This window comes from Acipenser ruthenus, chromosome 60, assembly GCF_902713425.1.
Source record: "Acipenser ruthenus chromosome 60, fAciRut3.2 maternal haplotype, whole genome shotgun sequence".
In the NCBI taxonomy this organism is placed as follows: domain Eukaryota; kingdom Metazoa; phylum Chordata; class Actinopteri; order Acipenseriformes; family Acipenseridae; genus Acipenser; species Acipenser ruthenus.
In genome coordinates, this window is record NC_081248.1 from 721,722 (window position 1) to 742,527 (window position 20,806).

Genomic DNA, 20,806 nt, shown 5'->3' on the forward strand with positions numbered 1-20,806 from the left:
CTGTGGTGTTGGGAATCATTCACAGTGGTTCTGTTGCTCCAGTAAAGTTATCAGAATCTTTCTTTAAATCTGCTTTGAGCTTGTCTGGAGAATTCGAAACCACAACACTGAAAAGCCTTCCTCATGCCATTCAAATCATGTGACAGTGCGACCTCTCACCTCTGCCGGCCCCGCCCACTCTGCAGGTACACAGACAGAGAGAGCAGGTGAAAGGTCATAATGTCACATGCTTTCAATACTGAAGCAGTACAAGCACTCTGACTGATTGCAAACACCTCGAAATAGTCACAGGGATAATAAAAGCAATCAAAGGACATTTGAAGCTACTAACTCTTAAATCTATAGTGATGTATTTAAAGAAGTTCTAACTTAAGCATTTAAAATCCATTCTCTTTCCTGTCATTAGCTTTAAAATCATTATGACCAGTCCTCCCTTTAAAGGAGTGCTGACCATCTTTAAAATCCATTCTCTCACCTCTCATTAGCTTTATTAACATGATCACCGGCCCCTCCCTTTAAAGGAGCGTTGACCATCTTTAAAATCCATTCTCTCACCTCTTATTAGCTTTAATAACATTACCACTGCTCACCAATTTAAATGAGCTTTAACCAGCCTTTAAAATATATTTATTTCCTCTTACACAGGACCCCTTTATTGTGCTGAGAATATCGCGGTTATTCTCTTTAAATACTATGTATGTATTTGAAATATCTGCATGGCTGGTGTTTCATTTTAAATACAACACTATTGATAAACTGCTGCATCCTGGTCCCTTTGCTGTAGGTCACATGGTCCACTGGAGTGAGTTTAAGGATTTGTGGGTGTGGATTACAGAAAGGGGCGGTCCCTGGTTGGGATGTGGGTGTGGTCTGGGTTGCAATAACACAGAGGCAAAATATTTACAGTGTATGAAAAATAAGATACAGAGAAAAAGGCCACGACTGTATCTATCTATCTTTTCACTTCTTCCCTTCTTTCTTTCCTTCTCCCCTCTCACCTTTTCTTAATACCACATTCACCTGTTTCTTCCACTTCTCCCCTCTTGTTGTTTATCCCTTCCTCCTCCCTCCTTTCCCCTCCCCCTTTAACCAACATCTCTTTTTCTCACTCATATCTCCTTCCCCCCTCCCTACCTTTCCAACCCACTCCCCCTCTCCCCCTCACTTCTCTCACCTCTCTCTTCTCCCTCTCCTCCCCGTCCTCCTGCTTCTTCTTTCCCTACTCCCCCTCCCTCTTTCTCCCTCTCCCTTCCTTTCCAATCCACTCCCCCTCTCTCCTCCTCACTCTCTCTTCTCTCTCTTCTCCTCCTCACTCTCTCTCTTCTCCTCCTCACTCTCTCTTCTCCCTCTTCTCCTCCTCCCTCCCCTCCTGCTTCTCCTCCTCCTCTTTCTTCTCCCTCCGCTCCCCTCCCCTTCCCTTGCCCAGCCCCTGCCCCAGCGCTATGCACAGCAGTGCCACCACCTGGATGCAGTAGTACACGGAGCCCCAGTAGCGCAGCGTGTCTCCCCAGCTCAGCAGCACGAAGCCCATGCACATGTAGTCGTAGGCCCGCATCTTCAGGAACCAGTGCACCCAATCGAACCAGTACTGCCCCGCAGGGGAGAGGCGGCTCCTCACCCCGCGCTCCATGGAGGTCTCTGCAGCCAGGCACAGCGGGATTGTGAGGAAGGACAGGTAGTAGCCGACATGGAGCCCGTGCCAGTACGCACTGATAAACATGGTCCAGGCAGCTCTGACAGAGAGAGAGGCACTGGGGTTAATATACGGGCTTGAGGCACAACCTATCATATCACATCTTAGAGGGAGTTGTTGTTGCACTATATTGCAGTTGCTTTATCACTGACCACAGTACGGTACTGCATGTGTACTGGACAAAGAAAACCAGTGAAAACAGTATTACAAAATAGCTTTCCAAAAATGGTTTGTACCGTGCTTTCTGCCAAACTAATCCGTCAGTTTTCTTTTCACTGTAAGTGCATGTTAACCTGGGACAGGTTGTGGGGGAGAGGGGGGAGTTTAGGTCAGCCTTCATGGGTTGAAATGTGTTTTGACGCAGACAGACAGAGGCTGACACAGACACACACACAGATGCAGAAACGGTCAGACAGACAGACAGTATTTACCTCAGCACATATGATCAGACAGGTGTGTTGTGGTAGACAGACACACAGACAGACAGAGAAACACACAGACAGACAGACATACAGAGAAACAGACAGAGAGACACACAGTACTCACCTCATGACGTATGATCGGAAGGGCGTGTTGCGGTAGACAGACAGACAGACAGACAGACAGACGGACTGACAGACAGACAGACAGACAGACAGACAGACAGACACACATACATACAAACAGACAGACAGACACACAGACAGACAGACAGACAGATACACAGACAGACAGACAGATACACAGACAGACAGACAGACAGACAGACAGACAGACAGACAGACACACAGACACACAGACAGACAGACAGTATTCACCTCATGACGTATGATCGGAAGGGTGTGTTGTGGTAGACAGACAGACAGACAGACAGACAGACAGACAGACAGACACACAGACAGACACACAGACAGACAGACAGACACACAGACAGACACACAGACAGACAGACACACAGACAGACAGACACACAGACAGACAGTATTCACCTCATGACGTATGATCGGAAGGGCGTGTTGCGGTAGACAGACAGACAGACAGACAGACAGACGGACTGACAGACAGACAGACAGACAGACAGACAGACAGACAGACACACATACATACAAACAGACAGACAGACAGACAGACAGACAGACAGATACACAGACAGACAGACAGATACACAGACAGACAGACAGACAGACAGACACACAGACAGATAGACAGACACACAGATACACAGACAGACAGACAGACAGTATTCACCTCATGACGTATGATCGGAAGGGCGCGTTGCGTTAGACAGACAGACAGACACACAGACAGATACACAGACAGACAGACAGACACACATACATACAGACAGACAGACAGACACAGACAGACAGACAGACAGACAGTATTCACCTCATGACGTATGATCGGAAGGGCGCGTTGCGGTAGATGTAATTGTGAAGCCACCACTGCACACTCATGTTCCAGTAGCGCATGCCGTGCCTCACTTTCACACAGAAGTCGGTGTTGTAGCAGTCAATGTTGCGCACCGTCTCAAAGTCATAGAGGACAGGAGAGTCCGGGGAGGTGCTGAGGGGGAGAGAACACAGAGGTCAACATGGGGTCACCACACAGCAGCGTGCAAATTTAGAACACCTCAAGATTTGCCATTTATATCCCTTATTTACTCTGGGTGTAAGAATTTCAATTTTTGCTCACTCATCAGTTTTATAGAAACAACACTTCATGATCGCGTGCTGTGCGATTGGTCAACTACGAGTCTCTGAGGTCGACTGTCACTTTCTATGCGGTGCTACCCCCAACACAAACCACAAACCAGCTCAACTCTGTAGATGGAAAAACTAGAAGAAACTGAGAAAGTCAGGCAGACTAGCATTCAAGCATGTTATTAATGTGATCAAAGTCACCTGTACTCCACTGTGGGCCCCCCTCCTGGCTTGGACAGCGCCCCCTCTGGGTAGGCCCCCAGTCCTGCAGCGATGCAGCTTGCCTCCGCTGTGCACCAGGCAGCATAGAACCGCATCCGGAACACAAAGAACACCGGAAGCATGTAGAACAGTCTAGAACACAAACACAGGGAGAGATCAGAGCTTGCATACTACAGGAACAGTGTTATATGGAGCCGCTTCTACAGTGTAGATAGAATACAACCTAATTCCAGCTTTTTACTGTAGAAACAGAGACTCTGCTTAGCACACAACAGTCAACTTACATACAGACACGTCGGGTAGCTGCTGTAATTATATACAGGGTTGCATAGTGTTATACAGTGTGGACCCGCCAGCATTGCCCTGTGTACAGTACAGCCCAGCCAGGCTCTGCCCAGCACACAGCATTGCCCTGTGTACAGTACAGCACAGCCAGGCTCTGCCCAGCACACAGCAGGCAATGCTAGTGCACTAGATTACAACATTATATAGACATCATGTTGGGTAGCTGCTGTAGTTCTGTACAGGGTTTTATATTAGTGTTATATAGTGTGGACCTGCCAGCATTGCCCTGTGTACAGTACAGCACAGCCAGGCTCTTCCCTGCACACAGCAGACAATGCCAGTGCACTAGATTACAACATTATATAGACATCACGTTGGGTAGCTGCTGTAGTTCTGTACAGGGTTTTATATTAGTGTTATACAGTGTGGACCTGCCAGCATTGCCCTGTGTACAGTACAGCACAGCCAGGCTCTGCCCAGCACACAGCAGGCAATGCAGGTGTCAGACACTAGATTAGAACTTCATATGCACAACAGTTGCTGGCTATTACATTTAGATTTTAGTTAGGGCTAGGTGGCACAGATGGACATTGCGCATTGCCTGTGGCGTTCCTGGGGGTTAGGGAAGTGAAACCGGCAGAGACTGTTTCTCCTCATCGTGCTACAGCAGACCCTATCAGCCAGGCGCCCAGTGAGCTCAGAGCGGACACCTGCAGGGCTGGCCTTGGTCCTCCAGAGGCCGCTACCTCGCTGACATCCGCTCTCGAGTTCCTGGGTGTGGAAGAGGAAGCTGGCTCGGTCATGTGATCGGTGGCACCCACTGAACCTTCAGTTTCCTGAGCTGTGTGGGGAATTGCTTTGGTGAGAGAAGGCAATTCTAAATTAGGGGCGAAAATGGGGGCAAAAAAGTTGTGCGCTCGAAATTGAAAAAACAATCAAAAAATATATATAGTCAGTCTCTCCCCCCTGTGCCAGCTACCTGTACAGGAAGTGATGCTGCAGGAAGTCCTCGGAGCGCACGTGTGCGAGAGGGAAGACGGCGGACACGCCCAGGAAGAGCGCTGCGTACAGCGGGACCCAGCGCAGCCGCTGCACACACGGGGTCAGCGCTGGGATCGAACCCGGGGTGCGCTGACACAGCCAGTCCTCGTAGGTCTGATAGCGGTAGAACGGGCCTGTGGAGAGCAGGGAGGAAACACAGAACACGTCAATACATTCACGAGTAATTACCTGCAAGATATATTTGTTGGCAGGTATTGAATAATCCATTCATTAATGTGTTGATTTCAAAACAACAAAAGCTCAACTTCCATCACTTTTACAATAGAGCACCAATTAACTTGTTTTAAAAGCCAATTAGAAGCGAATTTCCCCTCTCATCTGGGCCGCTGACATTTTTACTGACGTACCGAAACCATAAACTGACAATGAAAATCTGCAGCATGACTAACTCAAGAGCTACCGCTGTGCAAACTGGGACATGTAGTTCTTTGTCGAGTTTAATCAGAGATTACATCTTGTCCAGAACTACAATCCCACAATGCACTGCAGAAACGACACATTTCTAAGAAAAGTGAAAGTATTAAAAAAGGTAAGACAAACATTCGCTTATAAATATCAATGAGTTTAGTCAGTTTGATCACGACAGGCTCTTTATTACCAGAATGTTATTGATTGATATTAAATTGTGCTTTACCATAACTTTGCTATGCTTTATTACACTTTGCTATGCTTTTACTATGGTACACTGTTATAAGGGTAGTGATATTAAATTGCAGTTGCAATCCAGGGATGTAAATAAGACTCCCATTGCATAGCAATTTAATCCATTCCTGATTTTTTAATAAGACACACCTGAGCTTGTTACCTATGCACACTGTTGCTAATCAATCTTATAGTAAAACCTGGAATGGGTGACACTGCTGTGTGTAACTGTAATTAGGACCACTAAGAACAACTGCAACATAACAAGGTAAAGGGACACTTAATAAATCTATGGACGGCCAGAACACAAAACTCTGTACCAGTCATGATGCCGATGTAACAGTAGCTGTAACACAGCACATCGTAGAGGGAGGGAACCTTGGAGATGTGGCCAATCACAGAGGACTTGCTGAACGAGCTCACTTCCTGTTTCTTGGCCAGGTGGAAGGCTTGGACCTCATTGGCCAGGCTCACCATCTGAGAAACAAAAGCAACTTCAATCAACGAGAACTAAGAAAAAAAAAACACACACAGTGGCAGCTTTCAAGCCGAAATACTCTTCAACATGTTTGATGTGTCTGTCCAGCTCTCCCAGTTTGTACGTCAGTCTGTCTATCTCTCAGTCAGTCAGTCTATCTGTGTGTCAGTCTGTCTACCTCCGCCAGTCTCTGTCTGTGTGTGTCAGTCTGTCCTAGGGGCAGCAGTGTGGAGTAGTGGTTAGGGCTCTGGACTCTTGACCGGAGGGTCGTGGGTTCAATCCCAGGTGGGGGGACACTGCTGCTGTACCCTTGAGCAAGGTACTTTACCTAGATTGCTCCAGTAAAAACCCAACTGTATAAATGGGGAATTGTATGTAAAAATAAGGTGATCTCTTGTAACAATTGTAAATTGCCCTGGATAAGGGTGTCTGATAAGAAATAAATAATTATAATCTCTGTTTGTGTGTCAATGTGTCTTTCTGTCTATCTCTCAGTCAGTCTGTCTATCTGTGTGTGTGTGTGTGCGTGTGTCAGTCTCTGTCTGTGTGTGTCAGTCTGTCCTATCTCTGTCTGTGCGTCATTCTGTCTGTCTGTGTCTCTGTCAATGTGTCTATCAGTCAGTCAGTCTGTAAGTCTATCTCTCTGTTTGTGTGTCTGTCAGTCTGTCTGTCTGTACAGTACAGACTCGAGAAGAAGAAACATGGCAAGCCAGACATTTGGGATGAATTTGTTTAAAAATGAGTAAATATTGTGCAATCAATTGACAGCCGTTTTGCTGATTGAGTCGGCTATGTTCACTGGCTGTCTAAACAATTCTGAGTAAACAATTTACACTCCTCATATAACATGGTGATGATGTCTATTATTACAGCAGCAAAGGGAGCTGGAGTTTTTTTTGTTACATGGTTTGAGCTCTAGATTTTACTCTTTTAGTGCCTGCTTGATAAAACATTGGATCCTGTTTGTTAAACTGGTGCAAATAAATGACTAAATAACTGACCATTGTGAAGTTTTTCTTTTTTTAAGTAGCCTGGGGAAGATATTTGCATTTGGGCTCAGAATCAGCATGTTTTAAATCTGTCTCTGTTGCAGGAGTTAAGGTTTTTGCGAGTGGGAATGGTATAAAAATCCATGAATAAATGCAGGAGTGGGAGTGGGAGTGGGAGTGGGAGAGGGAGTGGGAGAGGGAGAGGGAGTGGGAGTGGGAGTGGGAGAGGGAGTGGGAGAGGGAGAGGGAGAGGGAGTGGGAGTGGGAGTGGGAGTGGGAGTGGGAGAGGGAGTGGGAGTGGGAGAGGGAGAGGGAGTGGGAGTGGGAGTGGGAGAGGGAGTGGGAGTGGGAGTGGGAGTGGGAGTGGGAGTGGGAGAGGGAGTGGGAGTGGGAGTGGGAGAGGGAGTGGGAGTGGGAGAGGGAGTGGGAGTGGGAGTGGGAGAGGGAGAGGGAGTGGGAGTGGGAGTGGGAGTGGGAGTGGAAGTGGGAGAGGGAGAGGGAGAGGGAGTGGGAGTGGGAGTGGGAGAGGGAGTGGGAGTGGGAGTGGGAGAGGGAGTGGGAGTGGGAGTGGGAGAGGGAGTGGGAGTGGGAGAGGGAGAGGGAGTGGGAGTGGGAGAGGGAGTGGGAGTGGGAGTGGGAGTGGGTTTTGCGGGGCAGGACGGGAGGGCTCTGATCCGCACTGCCGTCCGTCTCTCACCTTGAGTGTGAGCAGCAGCTGCACTGCGTTGGTGAACGGCGTGGGGGCGGGCAGACCAAACCATGTGACCAGCCGGAAAAACAGCAGGTAGAGAAACGACCAGGACAGAGCGAGGGAGGGGGCAAACCTGAGAGAGGGAGAGAGAGAGAGAGGGGGGGGAGTTATCGTAGAGACTGTTGTGTATTGCATAATAGAAATATGAGTCCGGGTTTAAAGAACAAGAAACTTATTTATTTAAACCAACATTTAAAAATACACAGCAGCAGACACACGCGATGCGGCAGAACAGACACCTGCATCAACACCAGTCGGTCAGTTACATGCATCAGTTTGCTTTTTAACTTCAGCTGCTCAACATATCCTTTTAGTAAAGTCAAAGCAAAAACAGCAGATCTAATGTTAACAGTGAGGTGCCGTTTGAGAGATAAGGTGACATGTTTTTCTATCCATATTGAAGCATGCGTTATACTAACGAGAGATAAAGTGACATGGTTTTTTTGTGTGTTGTTTTAGCGCAGCACACAAAGTGCTTCACAATAGTGCTGCACAAACCAACGATTCTCCAGAGGGAGCTCTCCACTGAAATCAGGTGCTGACACTCAGGGGAGGGGCGCTGGTGTCGATCGGGCTGATTCACCATTCAGAGTGAAGACTGGAGAAACTGCTGCTTGGGTTTGTGATGATCGCTGCTTTTCGTACTCTGTGGAGAACAGCGATTCACACAAACCCAAGCAGCAGTTTCTTCACCCTGAATGGTAAATCAGCCCAATCGACACCAATGACCCTCAACTGTGGAGAGACTGATCCGAATAATTTTTGTGCAGCTCTGCAGCAGTGTGGAGTAGTGTTTAGGGCTCTGGACTCTTGACCGGAGGGTCGTGGGTTCAATACCCGGTCGGGGACACCGCTGTTGTACCCTTGAGCAAGGTACTTTACCTAGATTGCTCCAGTAAAAACCCAACTGTATAAATGGGTAATTGTATGTAAAAATTATTTGATATCTTGTAACAATTGTAAGTCGCCCTGGATAAGGGCATCTGCTAAGAAATAAATAATAATACAAGAAGAATGGTGGAAGGGGTACATTGAGTGTCTAAACATCCACAAGCACAGACAGCCCAATAAGTGTTTAAGATGCTGCTGCAAGTCACAGCCCTGCAGGCGGAGCGTCCACAAAAACCAGCAAAGACCGGAACTGCCCGTCTCTCACCTCCAGCTGTACGTGATGATGCCCCAGGTGCCCAGCACTGTGATGAGAGAATGCAGGGTGTGGATCCCACAGGTAGCAACTGTCAAAGCCAGGCCCAGGATCAGCGCTGCCCCCTGCTTCACCGGAGGAGCTATTACAACAGGGGAGGATTAAATCAAATGAAGGCAGCTCGATAATATTGAGAACAACATAGAACGCGGTCTGTCTGATTTGGAGATCACTGCTTTAAAGGAGGGCAGGGATAAAGTTGCTGCTGCTGTATAAGAGGTAAGAGAATGGATTCTAAAGCTTCGGTCTGTTCTGCTTTAAAGGGGGGCAGTGACTCGGGTGCTACTGCTATTAAGGGCTGACCTACGACCTGCGTCAGCACTTTTGACTGTTCTGAAAAGCCCAGCTCTTTAGCAGAGTTGCCAGAGCTTATCATTTCTCATTGGGGTTTGTGAATTTCTGTGGCTCCGTAGCCTTTGTCATCCCTCACGGAACCAGCTTTGCAATTGTGACTGCAGGTGTGTTCAAGCACTTTGCTGTGTCGACGCAGTGAGTGTCACCACGATGCTCTGCGGAGTCACTGAGTGTCCAGTCCAGAGCTGGGCTCACTTACAGCTGTACTTGTGTAACTCGTCATTAATTGCCATTACAATGTCACTGTAGTTGAAACTTGGCACACCTGCGTCATTGATATTGTCATTATACCACATGATTGATCAATTACAGTTTTTTGTCATTCGATCATTATTCTGGTATTTTCAAACACTTTTAGTGACCCCCCCATTTGCTTTTAAAAAACGCTAATGATATAGTATGTGTCTGTATTTGTACCTGTGATTTATTGCTGAGTTATTTAGAATAAATAGAGTAACATATGTTAATTTGTAGTTGTATATCATTGATCATTTACAGTTTTTTGTCATTCGATCATTATTTTGGTATTTTCAAACACTTTTAGTGACCCCCCCCCCCCCACCCCCATGTGCTGTATATTTGTAATTACAATTGTAATTACTGCAGCACAATTGTAACTGTAATTGTAATTGAACATAGCATTGTAATTGAACATAGCATTGTAATTGTAATTGAACATAGCACTGTAATTGTAATTGAACATAGCATTGTAATTGTAATTGAACAACACAGCACTGTAATTGTAATTGCAATTGCAATTTCAGCAAACAATTCTGCTGTGATTGTAATTGTAACTGGCCCCAGGTTTGGCCCAGTCCATCCTGTGCTGGTTTAATCAGACAGGAACAACTGTCAGAATCGGATTGGATTGATTTCTAAAGCAACGCCACTGAGAACTCAAGAGCCGTAATGGTTGCACTGGGGAAGTTCAGGAGAAATTCAAAGCTCTGGGCTAGAGCTGCACAAAGCTGTTACTGAACTGATCGGACCGAGCTTGGGTCAGTAGTGTTGATCGGGCTAATTTACCATTCAGAGTGAATCATTAGAAGGGACCGCTGCTTGTGTGGATCGCTGCTCTCCACTGAGAGAAAAGCAGCGATCATCACAAACCCAGGCAGCTGTTTCTACACTCGTTTCACTCTGAATGGTGAATCACCCTGATCGACACCATCGCCCCTCACCTGGTTTCACTGAAGAGCTCACATCGGTTCGTGCAACTCTCTCTGTTCTGGGCTTTTCCAAACAGTTCAGTCATGCCTTTACCAGGCGAGCCGCTTAGAGACGGGAAGAAGCTTTTAGTGAAAAATACCTTAGGTGATGTAAACGAACTGGCAAGCCAACAAGGTCCGGTTCCTGATGAATCAGAGAGCACAGAAGGCTAGGCAATGGAAGGATGAAGGAAACATTGCACCTGGAATCTCATTTAGAGTAAAGCTGGCATTGTGAGACAGTTATAAATGGCTGGCTGGCATGCTTACTGAAATGCTTGAACACGAACCCCACCGGAATGGACACGGCTAAAACCAGCAGGTACGTCAGCTCTTCCGGAGACATGCTTCAAACACCAGGCCTGGGGAAGACAAAGAGAAGCGGGACACTCAGGGCAGGCTGGGGAACACAAAGAGAAGCGGGACACTCAGGCCTGGGGAACACAAAGAGAAGCGGGACACTCAGGGCAGGGGAACACAAAGAGAAGCGGGACACTCAGGGCAGGGGAACACAAAGAGAAGCGGGACACTCAGGGCAGGAAACACAAAGAGAAGCGGGACACTCAGGCCTGGGGAACACAAAGAGAAGCGGGACACTCAGGCCTGGGGAACACAAAGAGAAGCGGGACACTCAGGGCAGGGGAACACAAAGAGAAGCGGGACACTCAGGGCAGGGGAACACAAAGAGAAGCGGGACACTCAGGGCAGGGGAACACAAAGAGAAGCGGGACACTCAGGGCAGGGGAACACAAAGAGAAGCGGGACACTCAGGGCAGGGGAACACAAAGAGAAGCGGGGCACTCAGGGCAGGGGAACACAAAGAGAAGCGGGGCACTCAGGGCAGGGGAACACAAAGAGAAGCGGGGCACTCAGGACAGGGGAACACAAAGAGAAGCGGGACACTCAGGACAGGGGAACACAAAGAGAAGCGGGGCACTCAGGGCAGGGGAACACAAAGAGAAGCGGGGCACTCAGGGCAGGGGAACACAAAGAGAAGCGGGACACTCAGGGCAGGGGAACACAAAGAGAAGCGGGACACTCAGGGCAGGGGAACACAAAGAGAAGCGGGACACTCAGGGCAGGGGAACACAAAGAGAAGCGGGACACTCAGGGCAGGGGAACACAAAGAGAAGCGGGACACTCGGGCAGGGGAACACAAAGAGAAGCGGGACACTCAGGACAGGGGAACACAAAGAGAAGCGGGACACTCAGGGCAGGGGAACACAAAGAGAAGCGGGACACTCAGGACAGGGGAACACAAAGAGAAGCGGGACACTCAGGGCAGGGGAACACAAAGAGAAGCGGGACACTCAGGGCAGGGGAACACAAAGAGAAGCGGGGCACTCAGGGCAGGGGAACACAAAGAGAAGCGGGGCACTCAGGGCAGGGGAACACAAAGAGAAGCAGGACACTCAGGGCAGGGGAACACAAAGAGAAGCAGGACACTCAGGGCAGGGGAACACAAAGAGAAGCGGGACACTCAGGGCAGGGGAACACAAAGAGAAGCGGGACACTCAGGGCAGGCCCTTCAATTCTATGGGCAGCAGAGTGGAGTAGTGGTTAGGGCTCTGGACTCTTGACCGGAGGGTAGTGGGTTCAATCCCAGGTGAGGGACGCTGCTGCTGTACCCTTGAGCAAGGTACTTTACCTAGATTGCTCCAGTAAAAAATAAAGTAATTGTATGTAAAATAATGTGATATCTTGTAACAATTGTAAGTTGCCCTGGATAAGGGCGTCTGCTAAGAAATTAAACATAATAATAATAATCATCAACTGGAAGGTAAAGCCAGGAGATTCTAAGCAGTGCCTGTGTTGTGGTGGCTGAGTGGAAAGTGCAACGCTGTCTATGAATGCAGGTCTATCAGAAACTCAACACTAACTGACATTGTGAGTCTACACTAAAGTACATTGTAACTGCAGATCACAAGACTACATTGTGCTAGAATTACATTGTAACTGCAGTTTAATATCACTAGACTAGACTGGACTGGAATTACATTATAACTGCAGTTTAATATCACTAGACTAGACTGGACTGGAATTACATTATAACTGCAGTTTAATATCACTAGACTGGACTGGAATTACATTGTAACTGCAGTTTAATATCACTAGACTGGACTGGACTGGAATTACATTGTAACCGCAGTTTAATATCACTAGACTGGACTGGAATTACATTGTAACTGCAGTTTAATATCACTAGACTGGACTGGAATTACATTGTAACTGCAGTTTAATATCACTAGACTGGACTGGAATTACATTGTAACTGCAGTTTAATATCACTAGACTGGACTGGAATTACATTGTAACAGCAGTTTAATATCACTAGACTGGACTGGAATTACATTGTAACTGCAGTTTAATATCACTAGACTGGACTGGAATTACATTGTAACTGCAGTTTAATATCACTAGACTGGACTGGACTGGAATTACATTGTAACTGCAGTTTAATATCACTAGACTGGACTGGAATTACATTGTAACTGCAGTTTAATATCACTAGACTAGACTGGACTGGAATTACATTGTAACTGCAGTTTAATATCACTAGACTGGACTGGAATTACATTGTAACTGCAGTTTAATATCACTAGACTGGACTGGACTGGAATTACATTGTAACTGCAGTTTAATATCACTAGACTAGACTGGACTGGAATTACATTGTAACTGCAGTTTAATATCACTAGACTGGACTGGACTGGAATTACATTGTAACTGCAGTTTAATATCACTAGACTGGACTGGAATTACATTGTAACTGCAGTTTAATATCACTAGACTGGACTGGAATTACATTGTAACTGCAGTTTAATATCACTAGACTGGACTGGACTGGAATTACATTGTAACTGCAGTTTAATATCACTAGACTGGACTGGACAGGAATTACATTGTAACTGTAGTTTAATATCACTAGACTGGACTGGAATTACATTGTAACTGCAGTTTAATATCACTAGACTAGACTGGACTGGAATTACATTGTAACCGCAGTTTAAGATAACAGTTTTTTTTCTAGAATCACAACTGCAGTTTCCTGTCACTAGAAGAATGTACTAGAATCTGGAATTACATTGAATCTGCAATTTGGGTTCCCTAGACTATAATCTGTGTAGAGAATAGTATACTTTACAGTACAAGAATTACCTCGTTAATCATATCTGTAATAATATCAACACATGCAAATGAAATACCAGGCAGATCAGGCACAATATGCAAATTACAACCAACAAGTAACTACGATATCCTGCTGGAGCTACAATTGAAACGCATTAAACATAAATATGAACAGATTATTTATTTTTCAAATATGAATCAGAATGCAACTAATGCTTTAAAAATGACAACATGTATTTATTCATTAAAAACGACTTCTACCACCCATTTGAATTTCAATGCTTATCTTATCTGATTTAGGTTATGGAAAAACAAACAGTTATTATCGCGTTTGAAAGGACTGCATTCGGGCAGTCTTTTAATATGAATTTAAAAACCATTATTTGTATGAGTATGTGGGGGAAAGAGAATAAAGCTACTCCGGTTTATTTCATTTATCTAAATGTTTACATTTAAAATATAATAAACACCGACCTTTCTGACGCTCTCGAGGATCAGAGAATCTCTAAACTACTCATCGATACTTCCTTGTTGGCAACTCCCACCCGGACTCCTGACGGCGGAGCACTGACTTCTTCTGATTGGTTATTGTAAAAATGTGTCCTACCCCTTTAATTATATACTGCTATTTGATTGGATGTTAAAATGTAAGTCAACAGGGGATGGCTGGGTGTTGCCTTCCAAATACATCCGATGGGAAAATAAAAACGGTGTATCTGTGAGTTTAATAATTAATTTAAACAGTTATTATTATTATTATTATTATTATTATTATTATTATTATTATTAAAGATTCTAAATAATGCTATTGCGTTTAAATTTTAAGGAGCACGATTTGTGTCGCCCCCCCCCCCTTTTTTTTGGTAAGGTATTTGGTTATTTAAGTAGCTCATTTTATTTATAATGAAAAAAATAAAGTCAATTAATTTTACCTTGTGTTGTATCTTGGATTAAAACACGCTTACAGTACAAGTGGCAGCAGTTATAAAGATACCACTGCGTTATAAGCAAACACTAATAAGAGCATTAACCTCTGTGAAGCATTTCTCAATCGTGGAACTCCCTTTATTAAGCAACGCGTTAAAAAAGAACGTCAACTCCCGATAGGCATTGCGAGGCCGTGTTTATTCTTTCCTGTGGGGATCTTGACCCATGGCATCACGGGAGATGTAGTTAATATACACGGACCAGTGGAACAGGGGGAAAGAGATTGCGAAAACGTGGCTATTCTGCGGACATGTGTCATTTAAATACAATCGTTTTTTTATGAACGTAAATTGAAAATATGAAACACGAATTATGGTTGCAATTTATCACCACGTGTTTGTAATATGTATGATATGTTTTACTTCTAGAGCTTTAAGAAGTTTGCAAGTCGTCGCTGGAACATTCGTATTTTATTCGATTCGATTCGATTTCAATCACAGCGTGACATGCAGTGGCAAGCAAGTTTCAATTTTGTAAATCGCTCGTGCCCACTACAAGCGACGCCTTAGCTTTAGAATACAAGCAAGCCTTTTGTGCGTGCATGCATTGTAAATAAAGTTATTTAAACAAATGGCGTGAGATTAAAAACTACTACTCCCAAGTAGCAACGCGAACACGTCTGTTCTTTCGGCTGTGAATAACACGCAAAGCGCTCTGGGAAGTGTAGTTTCCATGCCACTATAAATACGCTGGTGACAGACGGGCCGTCCTCTTTTCTATCGTGATAGCCTGAGAAGCAGGTAATGGTTGCTGCTGGAGCAGTGTTATTTTTTTTAAACTGTAAAAGTGTTTTAAAACTGTATTTAATAAACAGAAGACGCATGATATCGACCGTTAAGACATTCTTCTTTCTCAATGCGGTGTTAAATGTTGAGCTTGTAAACTTTTAAAGTGTTATTTTCTGTCTTTAATTTTGTTTTGTAAGCGTGTCGGCCCAACATCAGCCACCACGCTGTCTAGTACATATTAGGTTGATGCAAAACGTAGTTCTGTTTTAAATACAATATAATTGCTTCATTTAAACTACAAATACAATAAATAACGGTTTTGTACCGTATATAAACGCGAGTTATTAAAACACGGGATCACTTTACATGTGGTTCCACGCGCGAAAGCGTACTAAAGGCGATTACAAACAAAATGGTTGTAACGACTTTTAATACGCGATGGAATGAAACTATTTTACAAGGAGGCAGCGTTAAAAATGTAAGCTTTTTAAAATTGAAGTATATTTCTACGTTGTAGATGGTACATCGTTTGACTATAGAATTTGTAATACGTCATGCAACTGCTAAAGTTATTTTTTTTGTAACTTGATCAATTATTTATATAACGCCTTTCATGACAAAGCGCTTCACAAGAATAAAAACAATACGCATTACAAAACTAAACAGTAATAAAATGAACCGAATAAAACCAAAACGTTAAAAAAAAAGGATATATAAGTTGTATTATAAAAATGTGATTAATCTAGTTAAGACAGGAGAATGTGAGCTCGTCTAGATAAGAATGCCGGTCTATAAGTTGTTTTTTAGTCTATTTGAAGGCATCAGTTTTGCAATATGCCAAGTTGTAAATAACTGAATTAAAATCTAAAGTTCATACGAAACGTCCTCATACTGCCCATGTCGTAAAATATTACCGCTACATCACCAGCCGTGTAGCAGATCGGATAAGACCATAATAAGTATATGATGTAGTGATTTGGGCCAATAAATAATAATAATAATAATAATAATAATTTTGCATTGCAGTCCCAGTGCCTGCAGTGTTTCACATGAGTTCCACAGCACTGAAGAGCTATTGCTGTCATATACGGTAGCATGCAAATGGCTGCATATAGAACTTGTGCCACAATGTCGTAGCCTCCCAGGCTGATGATTACACAAACACCCTGTCAGACTCTCACACTGGTGTCGCTTGAATTCCTCGTTAATGAGGCCTGGGAGACTCTGGCTTCTCATCTTACAATTCTCTTAGATTGCAGCTGTGGTCTGTTTGTACTGTAGTCTAGGTTTAGGCCTGGTGCACTGTATCGGACACACCTTGTAGGTTTGAGGCACTCCTTTTAACTTTTGCTCTGTAGCTTCTGAACTTGAATGGTAAATTAATAATTGTGTGAATTATGGATTGTCTAATTTAAAAAATGTAAGTTATAGCCAAACTGGATCAGCGGTTTTAAATGGATTACTTTTATTATGTTTTGTCTTGGGCACTAAATTCTTCAAAATACTTGGAAGAATTGATGCTGCATGAAAGGCACTGTACAGTGACTTGTGTGCAAACACAAACCTGGCCTTTAACTTGAGCACTAATTATTTTTGTTCTGCTGCTACAAAGAACCGAGGTGATGCTGCTGTCCAGTTTAATTAGTCTTGTATAGTTGGGTGTAAACCTTTGAAACGTGTAAACCTGTGTATGATTGTGCCGTGTGCTCTGCATTCAAGAGGATTGTGTGTTGGTCTGTGACTGGTGGACATGTGTGTGACCGTGTGCTTTCTCTTCCTCCGCAGGCACCCCTAACTCGCCATGCCCGTTGCCAGGAGCTGGGTTTGTCGCAAGACCTACGTCACCCCGAGACGCCCCTTCGAGAAGTCGCGCCTCGACCAGGAGCTCAAACTCATCGGTTAGTCCCCAGGGTTAGAAACGTGCACTGGGCTTGTGCTTCAGAACTTGCCATCTGAGTGATCAGGAGTGTGCCATCAAACACCTGCTCTGTAAGCTGATCCCTCCCCTTTGTAGCTGCCTTGAGCAAACCTGAACGGTCAAGTGGGAGTTGGGATGTAGACTTGGTCTGGCTTTAAGTGCCTGGCTCTTACCTAAACAAGACTTCTGAAACCCAGTGCTTGGTGCTGTGACCCTGCTAAGTTCAGTCATCTCATCCCCCTGATTCTTCTCTGGCTTTGATGGTACAGGTGGAACACTTTGTGAGAAACCCTGATCATCTTGTAATGTGATGAAGCAGCTGGTTCTTTATAACTAGTCTCCCAGGCTGATGATTACACAAACACCCTGTCAGACTCTCAAACTGGTGTCACTTGAATTCCTCGTTAATGAGGCCTGGGAGATCTGGAATTAGGGATGCCAACTGCACCCCCTCTCCATTTAAACAAATGTTGCACACCTAGATTCGTCTACATTGATCACGTAGTTGAATCTTAAATTAAGAGCACTGATGAGGGCTTTTATGATTTGGTTAGAAATTCCCAATATTTAAATGTTTTACGTTCCAATTGAAAAGCTTTGTTTTAGGAAATTTTAAACCTGAATCTAACCGTATTTAAAAACTAAACAGTCTAAACCTGGAATGCTGCCTGGCTTTTTGACCTTGCTTTTCGTTTATTTTTTACGGGCGGAGTTGTATTGCTAATCCTCATTATGAGCTGTAGTGTAAACCCCAGTGTGTGCCGCTTCCCTCTGCAGGAGAGTACGGTCTCCGTAACAAGCGTGAAGTGTGGCGCGTGAAGTTCACTCTGGCCAAGATCCGCAAGGCTGCCAGAGACCTGCTAACGCTCGACGAGAAGGACCCCAAGAGGCTGTTCGAAGGTATGCCCGAATTTCTGACTTCTAGCTTATCAAAGGGGTACCAAGCAAGGCTTATAAATACGTTTTCGCATGTCTGTCTGCTTTTCTAATACTTCAGCTTGCATTGTAAGTCGTTGTTGAATTTGTGAATTGACTGGTCTCTGTCTCCAGGCAACGCTCTGCTGCGTAGACTGGTGCGTATCGGTGTGCTGGACGAGGGCAAGATGAAGCTCGATTACATCCTGGGCCTGAAGGTGGAGGACTTCCTGGAGAGGAGGCTGCAGACACAGGTCTTCAAGCTGGGGCTCGCCAAGTCCATCCACCACGCCAGAGTGCTGATCAGACAGAGGCACATCCGGTAAGAGCAACACACAGCACTGAACCAGAGCCGACCCTGCACAGTGCATCCACCATGCAACGCAGTGCACTGAACCAGAGCTGACACTGCACTGTGCAAACACTGCAGCAGTACTGATCAAACCGGCACAGCAGTCCATTCATTCATTCCACAGTCTAGCCACTGTGCAGCAGTAGTATCAGACAGAGGCACATCATGGTTAGAGTACACACACACACACAGAGCTGTTACTGCACAGTCCATCCACTGTGTCGGTGTTAATTTTAAAGAGAGCCACATCTGGTAAGAAGACACACACTCGTACACAGAACTTTCATTGCTCAGTCCATTTGCTGCAGCAGTACTGATTTAGGCAGGGGCACATCAGGTAGCAATACACGCGCTGCGCTGCCCACAGTGTAGTTACTTCAGCATGGTGAATGGTGCTGTGCAGTAGCAGAGTACTTGCAATGCAGGATTGCAGTTGCCTTCTGTCCCCTTGACGGCCACACATTGGTGCAGAGTGTGTTCCCTGTGCTACAGCACCGATCCCTTTTGGTACATGTATTCACTTTGGTGAGTTCATAGTTTTTCATTCTTTCTACCAGTAACAACCTGTCTGCTCGCTGAGCTACCCCCTTGGTGCAGAAGGGGTTAAATAATTTCAGCAAGGTCAATTCGGCCATCAAAAGCCGTATACCTTGTGAATACCTGAATGTGGGCGGGGCTACCACAGCTCCAGCCAATCAGAAGAAGCAATTCCTCTTCAGAATCATTTGAGGTAATGTACAGGGATGGCAGAAGCCAGTTGACAAGGTGGTTTTTTTTTTTTTTTTTTTTTTTTAAAAACTGAGCATCTGTAACCCTTAAGTTAATCTCTAGATGTGTTGTAGTACAGTAGTCTCCAGTTAAGAGAACACCCCTCAGGAAGCAAGCAAAGTGTTCTTTTAAGACAGAATTGGCCACCAGACACTATGAATCAATAAATATGTATTCCTTGTCATGATGCACGTGCGTCAGCATATGAAATAAACTGAAGCAAATGATAATCAAGTAACAGACAAACTAACGTTAATAAACTAGCTGTCAAACTAAATTAACACGACACCCCTACACATGTTAAATGCAGCAGCAATATACAAGACATGCACATTAACAGGATGGTGAAGCAACTCGCCAGAACGGGAAACACCCAGTTGCTCGGCACCTTGTGTCTGAATTGAGGTTGATTTCAAGAGCTTGAACAATTTCCGGCTTTTTATAGCAAGAGAAACAGCGATACATTTGGCCGCTTGTTCGCAGGCCATTTTGTAGCGATGAAGTGCATTCGTGGAAATCAGAATACAGAATAATTCAATGATGGTGGCGCTTCTGGAAAGATTTAATGAACAAATCGGTGTGCCTCGAGACACTCGCACGATGACAAGTCGCTTTTGAAAAGACTGAATAAACCATTTTAATGTAAGTTTGATTAGTTATCAGGTTACAAAACAGTACTGTATCCGTTGTCAACGAATCGCTATGGGTGCCAAGAAGGTGTTCTTTTAAGCGAAGTTCCTGTTCATTTAGCCGGAGCATTTACAATGGCAGGCATCTGGGAAGTCCAGCGCAGTGACCTCTCCAGTGTGGGGTTTATTTGATCGGTTAAACTGTTCTGTATTGGCTGTCTTGGTGCAAACTGCCCAGTAGACTAGAACAGGATGGCACTTCCTCCTGTGTTCACTAACCTGGCGTCTGTCTCTCTTCCGTCTCCAGCGTTCGTAAGCAGGTGGTGAACATCCCCTCCTTCGTGGTGCGCTTGGACAGCCAGAAGCACATCGACTTCTCCCTGCGCTCCCCGTACGGCGGCGGCAGACCGGGCCGCGTGAAGAGAAAGAACGCCAAGAAGGGCCAGGGAGGAGCTGGAGGAGCCGACGAGGAAGAGGAGGATTAAACCGAGGAGCCGGGAGCACACCCCTCCGTCCTCCCCACGCCACTGGGCATTGGGGGGGGGGGGAAAGAATACAAAATAAATCTTTCTTTTGGAACAAGAATTGTCCAGTGTGTTTGTCTTTTTAGTGTAGGTCAGGGGTTTTCAATGGTGGTTGATCTATTCTTGCTGTTTATCACCTGGGACAGCTGACATTCTGAGTGAATAGAAGCAAGCTGTTACTTGTGTGTCCTTTTTATAATTTTTTCTTGCTACCACAAAGTGCTAAGAATATCAACTTCGCCAGGATTTTAGCAGAGACACAGATAGCTCAGTAAATGCTCAGTTT

At 45.1% G+C, this 20,806-nt stretch overlaps 2 protein-coding genes across 3 annotated transcripts; one reads left to right on the forward strand and one right to left on the reverse strand.

Moving 5' to 3' along the window:
* Nucleotides 1–1,255: 1,255 nt before the first annotated feature.
* On the reverse strand, nt 1,256–14,750 carry LOC117966799 (lysophospholipid acyltransferase 7-like). Of its 2 annotated transcripts, none has more exons than XM_059018508.1 (9): nt 14,731–14,750; nt 10,841–10,932; nt 8,961–9,090; nt 7,751–7,877; nt 5,907–6,063; nt 4,862–5,057; nt 3,577–3,729; nt 3,062–3,238; nt 1,256–1,733 (listed from the first exon to the last, which is right to left on the reverse strand). In XM_059018508.1, the coding sequence occupies exons 2-9, from the start codon at nt 10,914–10,916 to the stop codon at nt 1,331–1,333; spliced, it is 1,419 nt and encodes a 472-aa protein (XP_058874491.1). In that variant the 5' UTR covers nt 10,917–10,932; nt 14,731–14,750; the 3' UTR covers nt 1,256–1,330. The 2 variants fall into 2 exon arrangements, with proteins under 2 accessions (XP_058874491.1, XP_058874490.1); XM_059018507.1 differs by lacking the exon at nt 14,731–14,750 and adding an exon at nt 14,174–14,273.
* Nucleotides 14,751–15,332: 582 nt separating this feature from the next.
* On the forward strand, nt 15,333–20,541 carry LOC117409933 (small ribosomal subunit protein uS4). Its single transcript, XM_059018510.1, has 5 exons — nt 15,333–15,426; nt 17,200–17,312; nt 18,110–18,232; nt 18,383–18,569; nt 20,304–20,541. Exons 2-5 carry the CDS (start codon nt 17,216–17,218, stop codon nt 20,479–20,481), a joined length of 585 nt encoding a protein of 194 aa, XP_058874493.1. The 5' UTR covers nt 15,333–15,426; nt 17,200–17,215; the 3' UTR covers nt 20,482–20,541.
* The last annotated feature ends 265 nt before the right edge of the window (nt 20,542–20,806 follow it).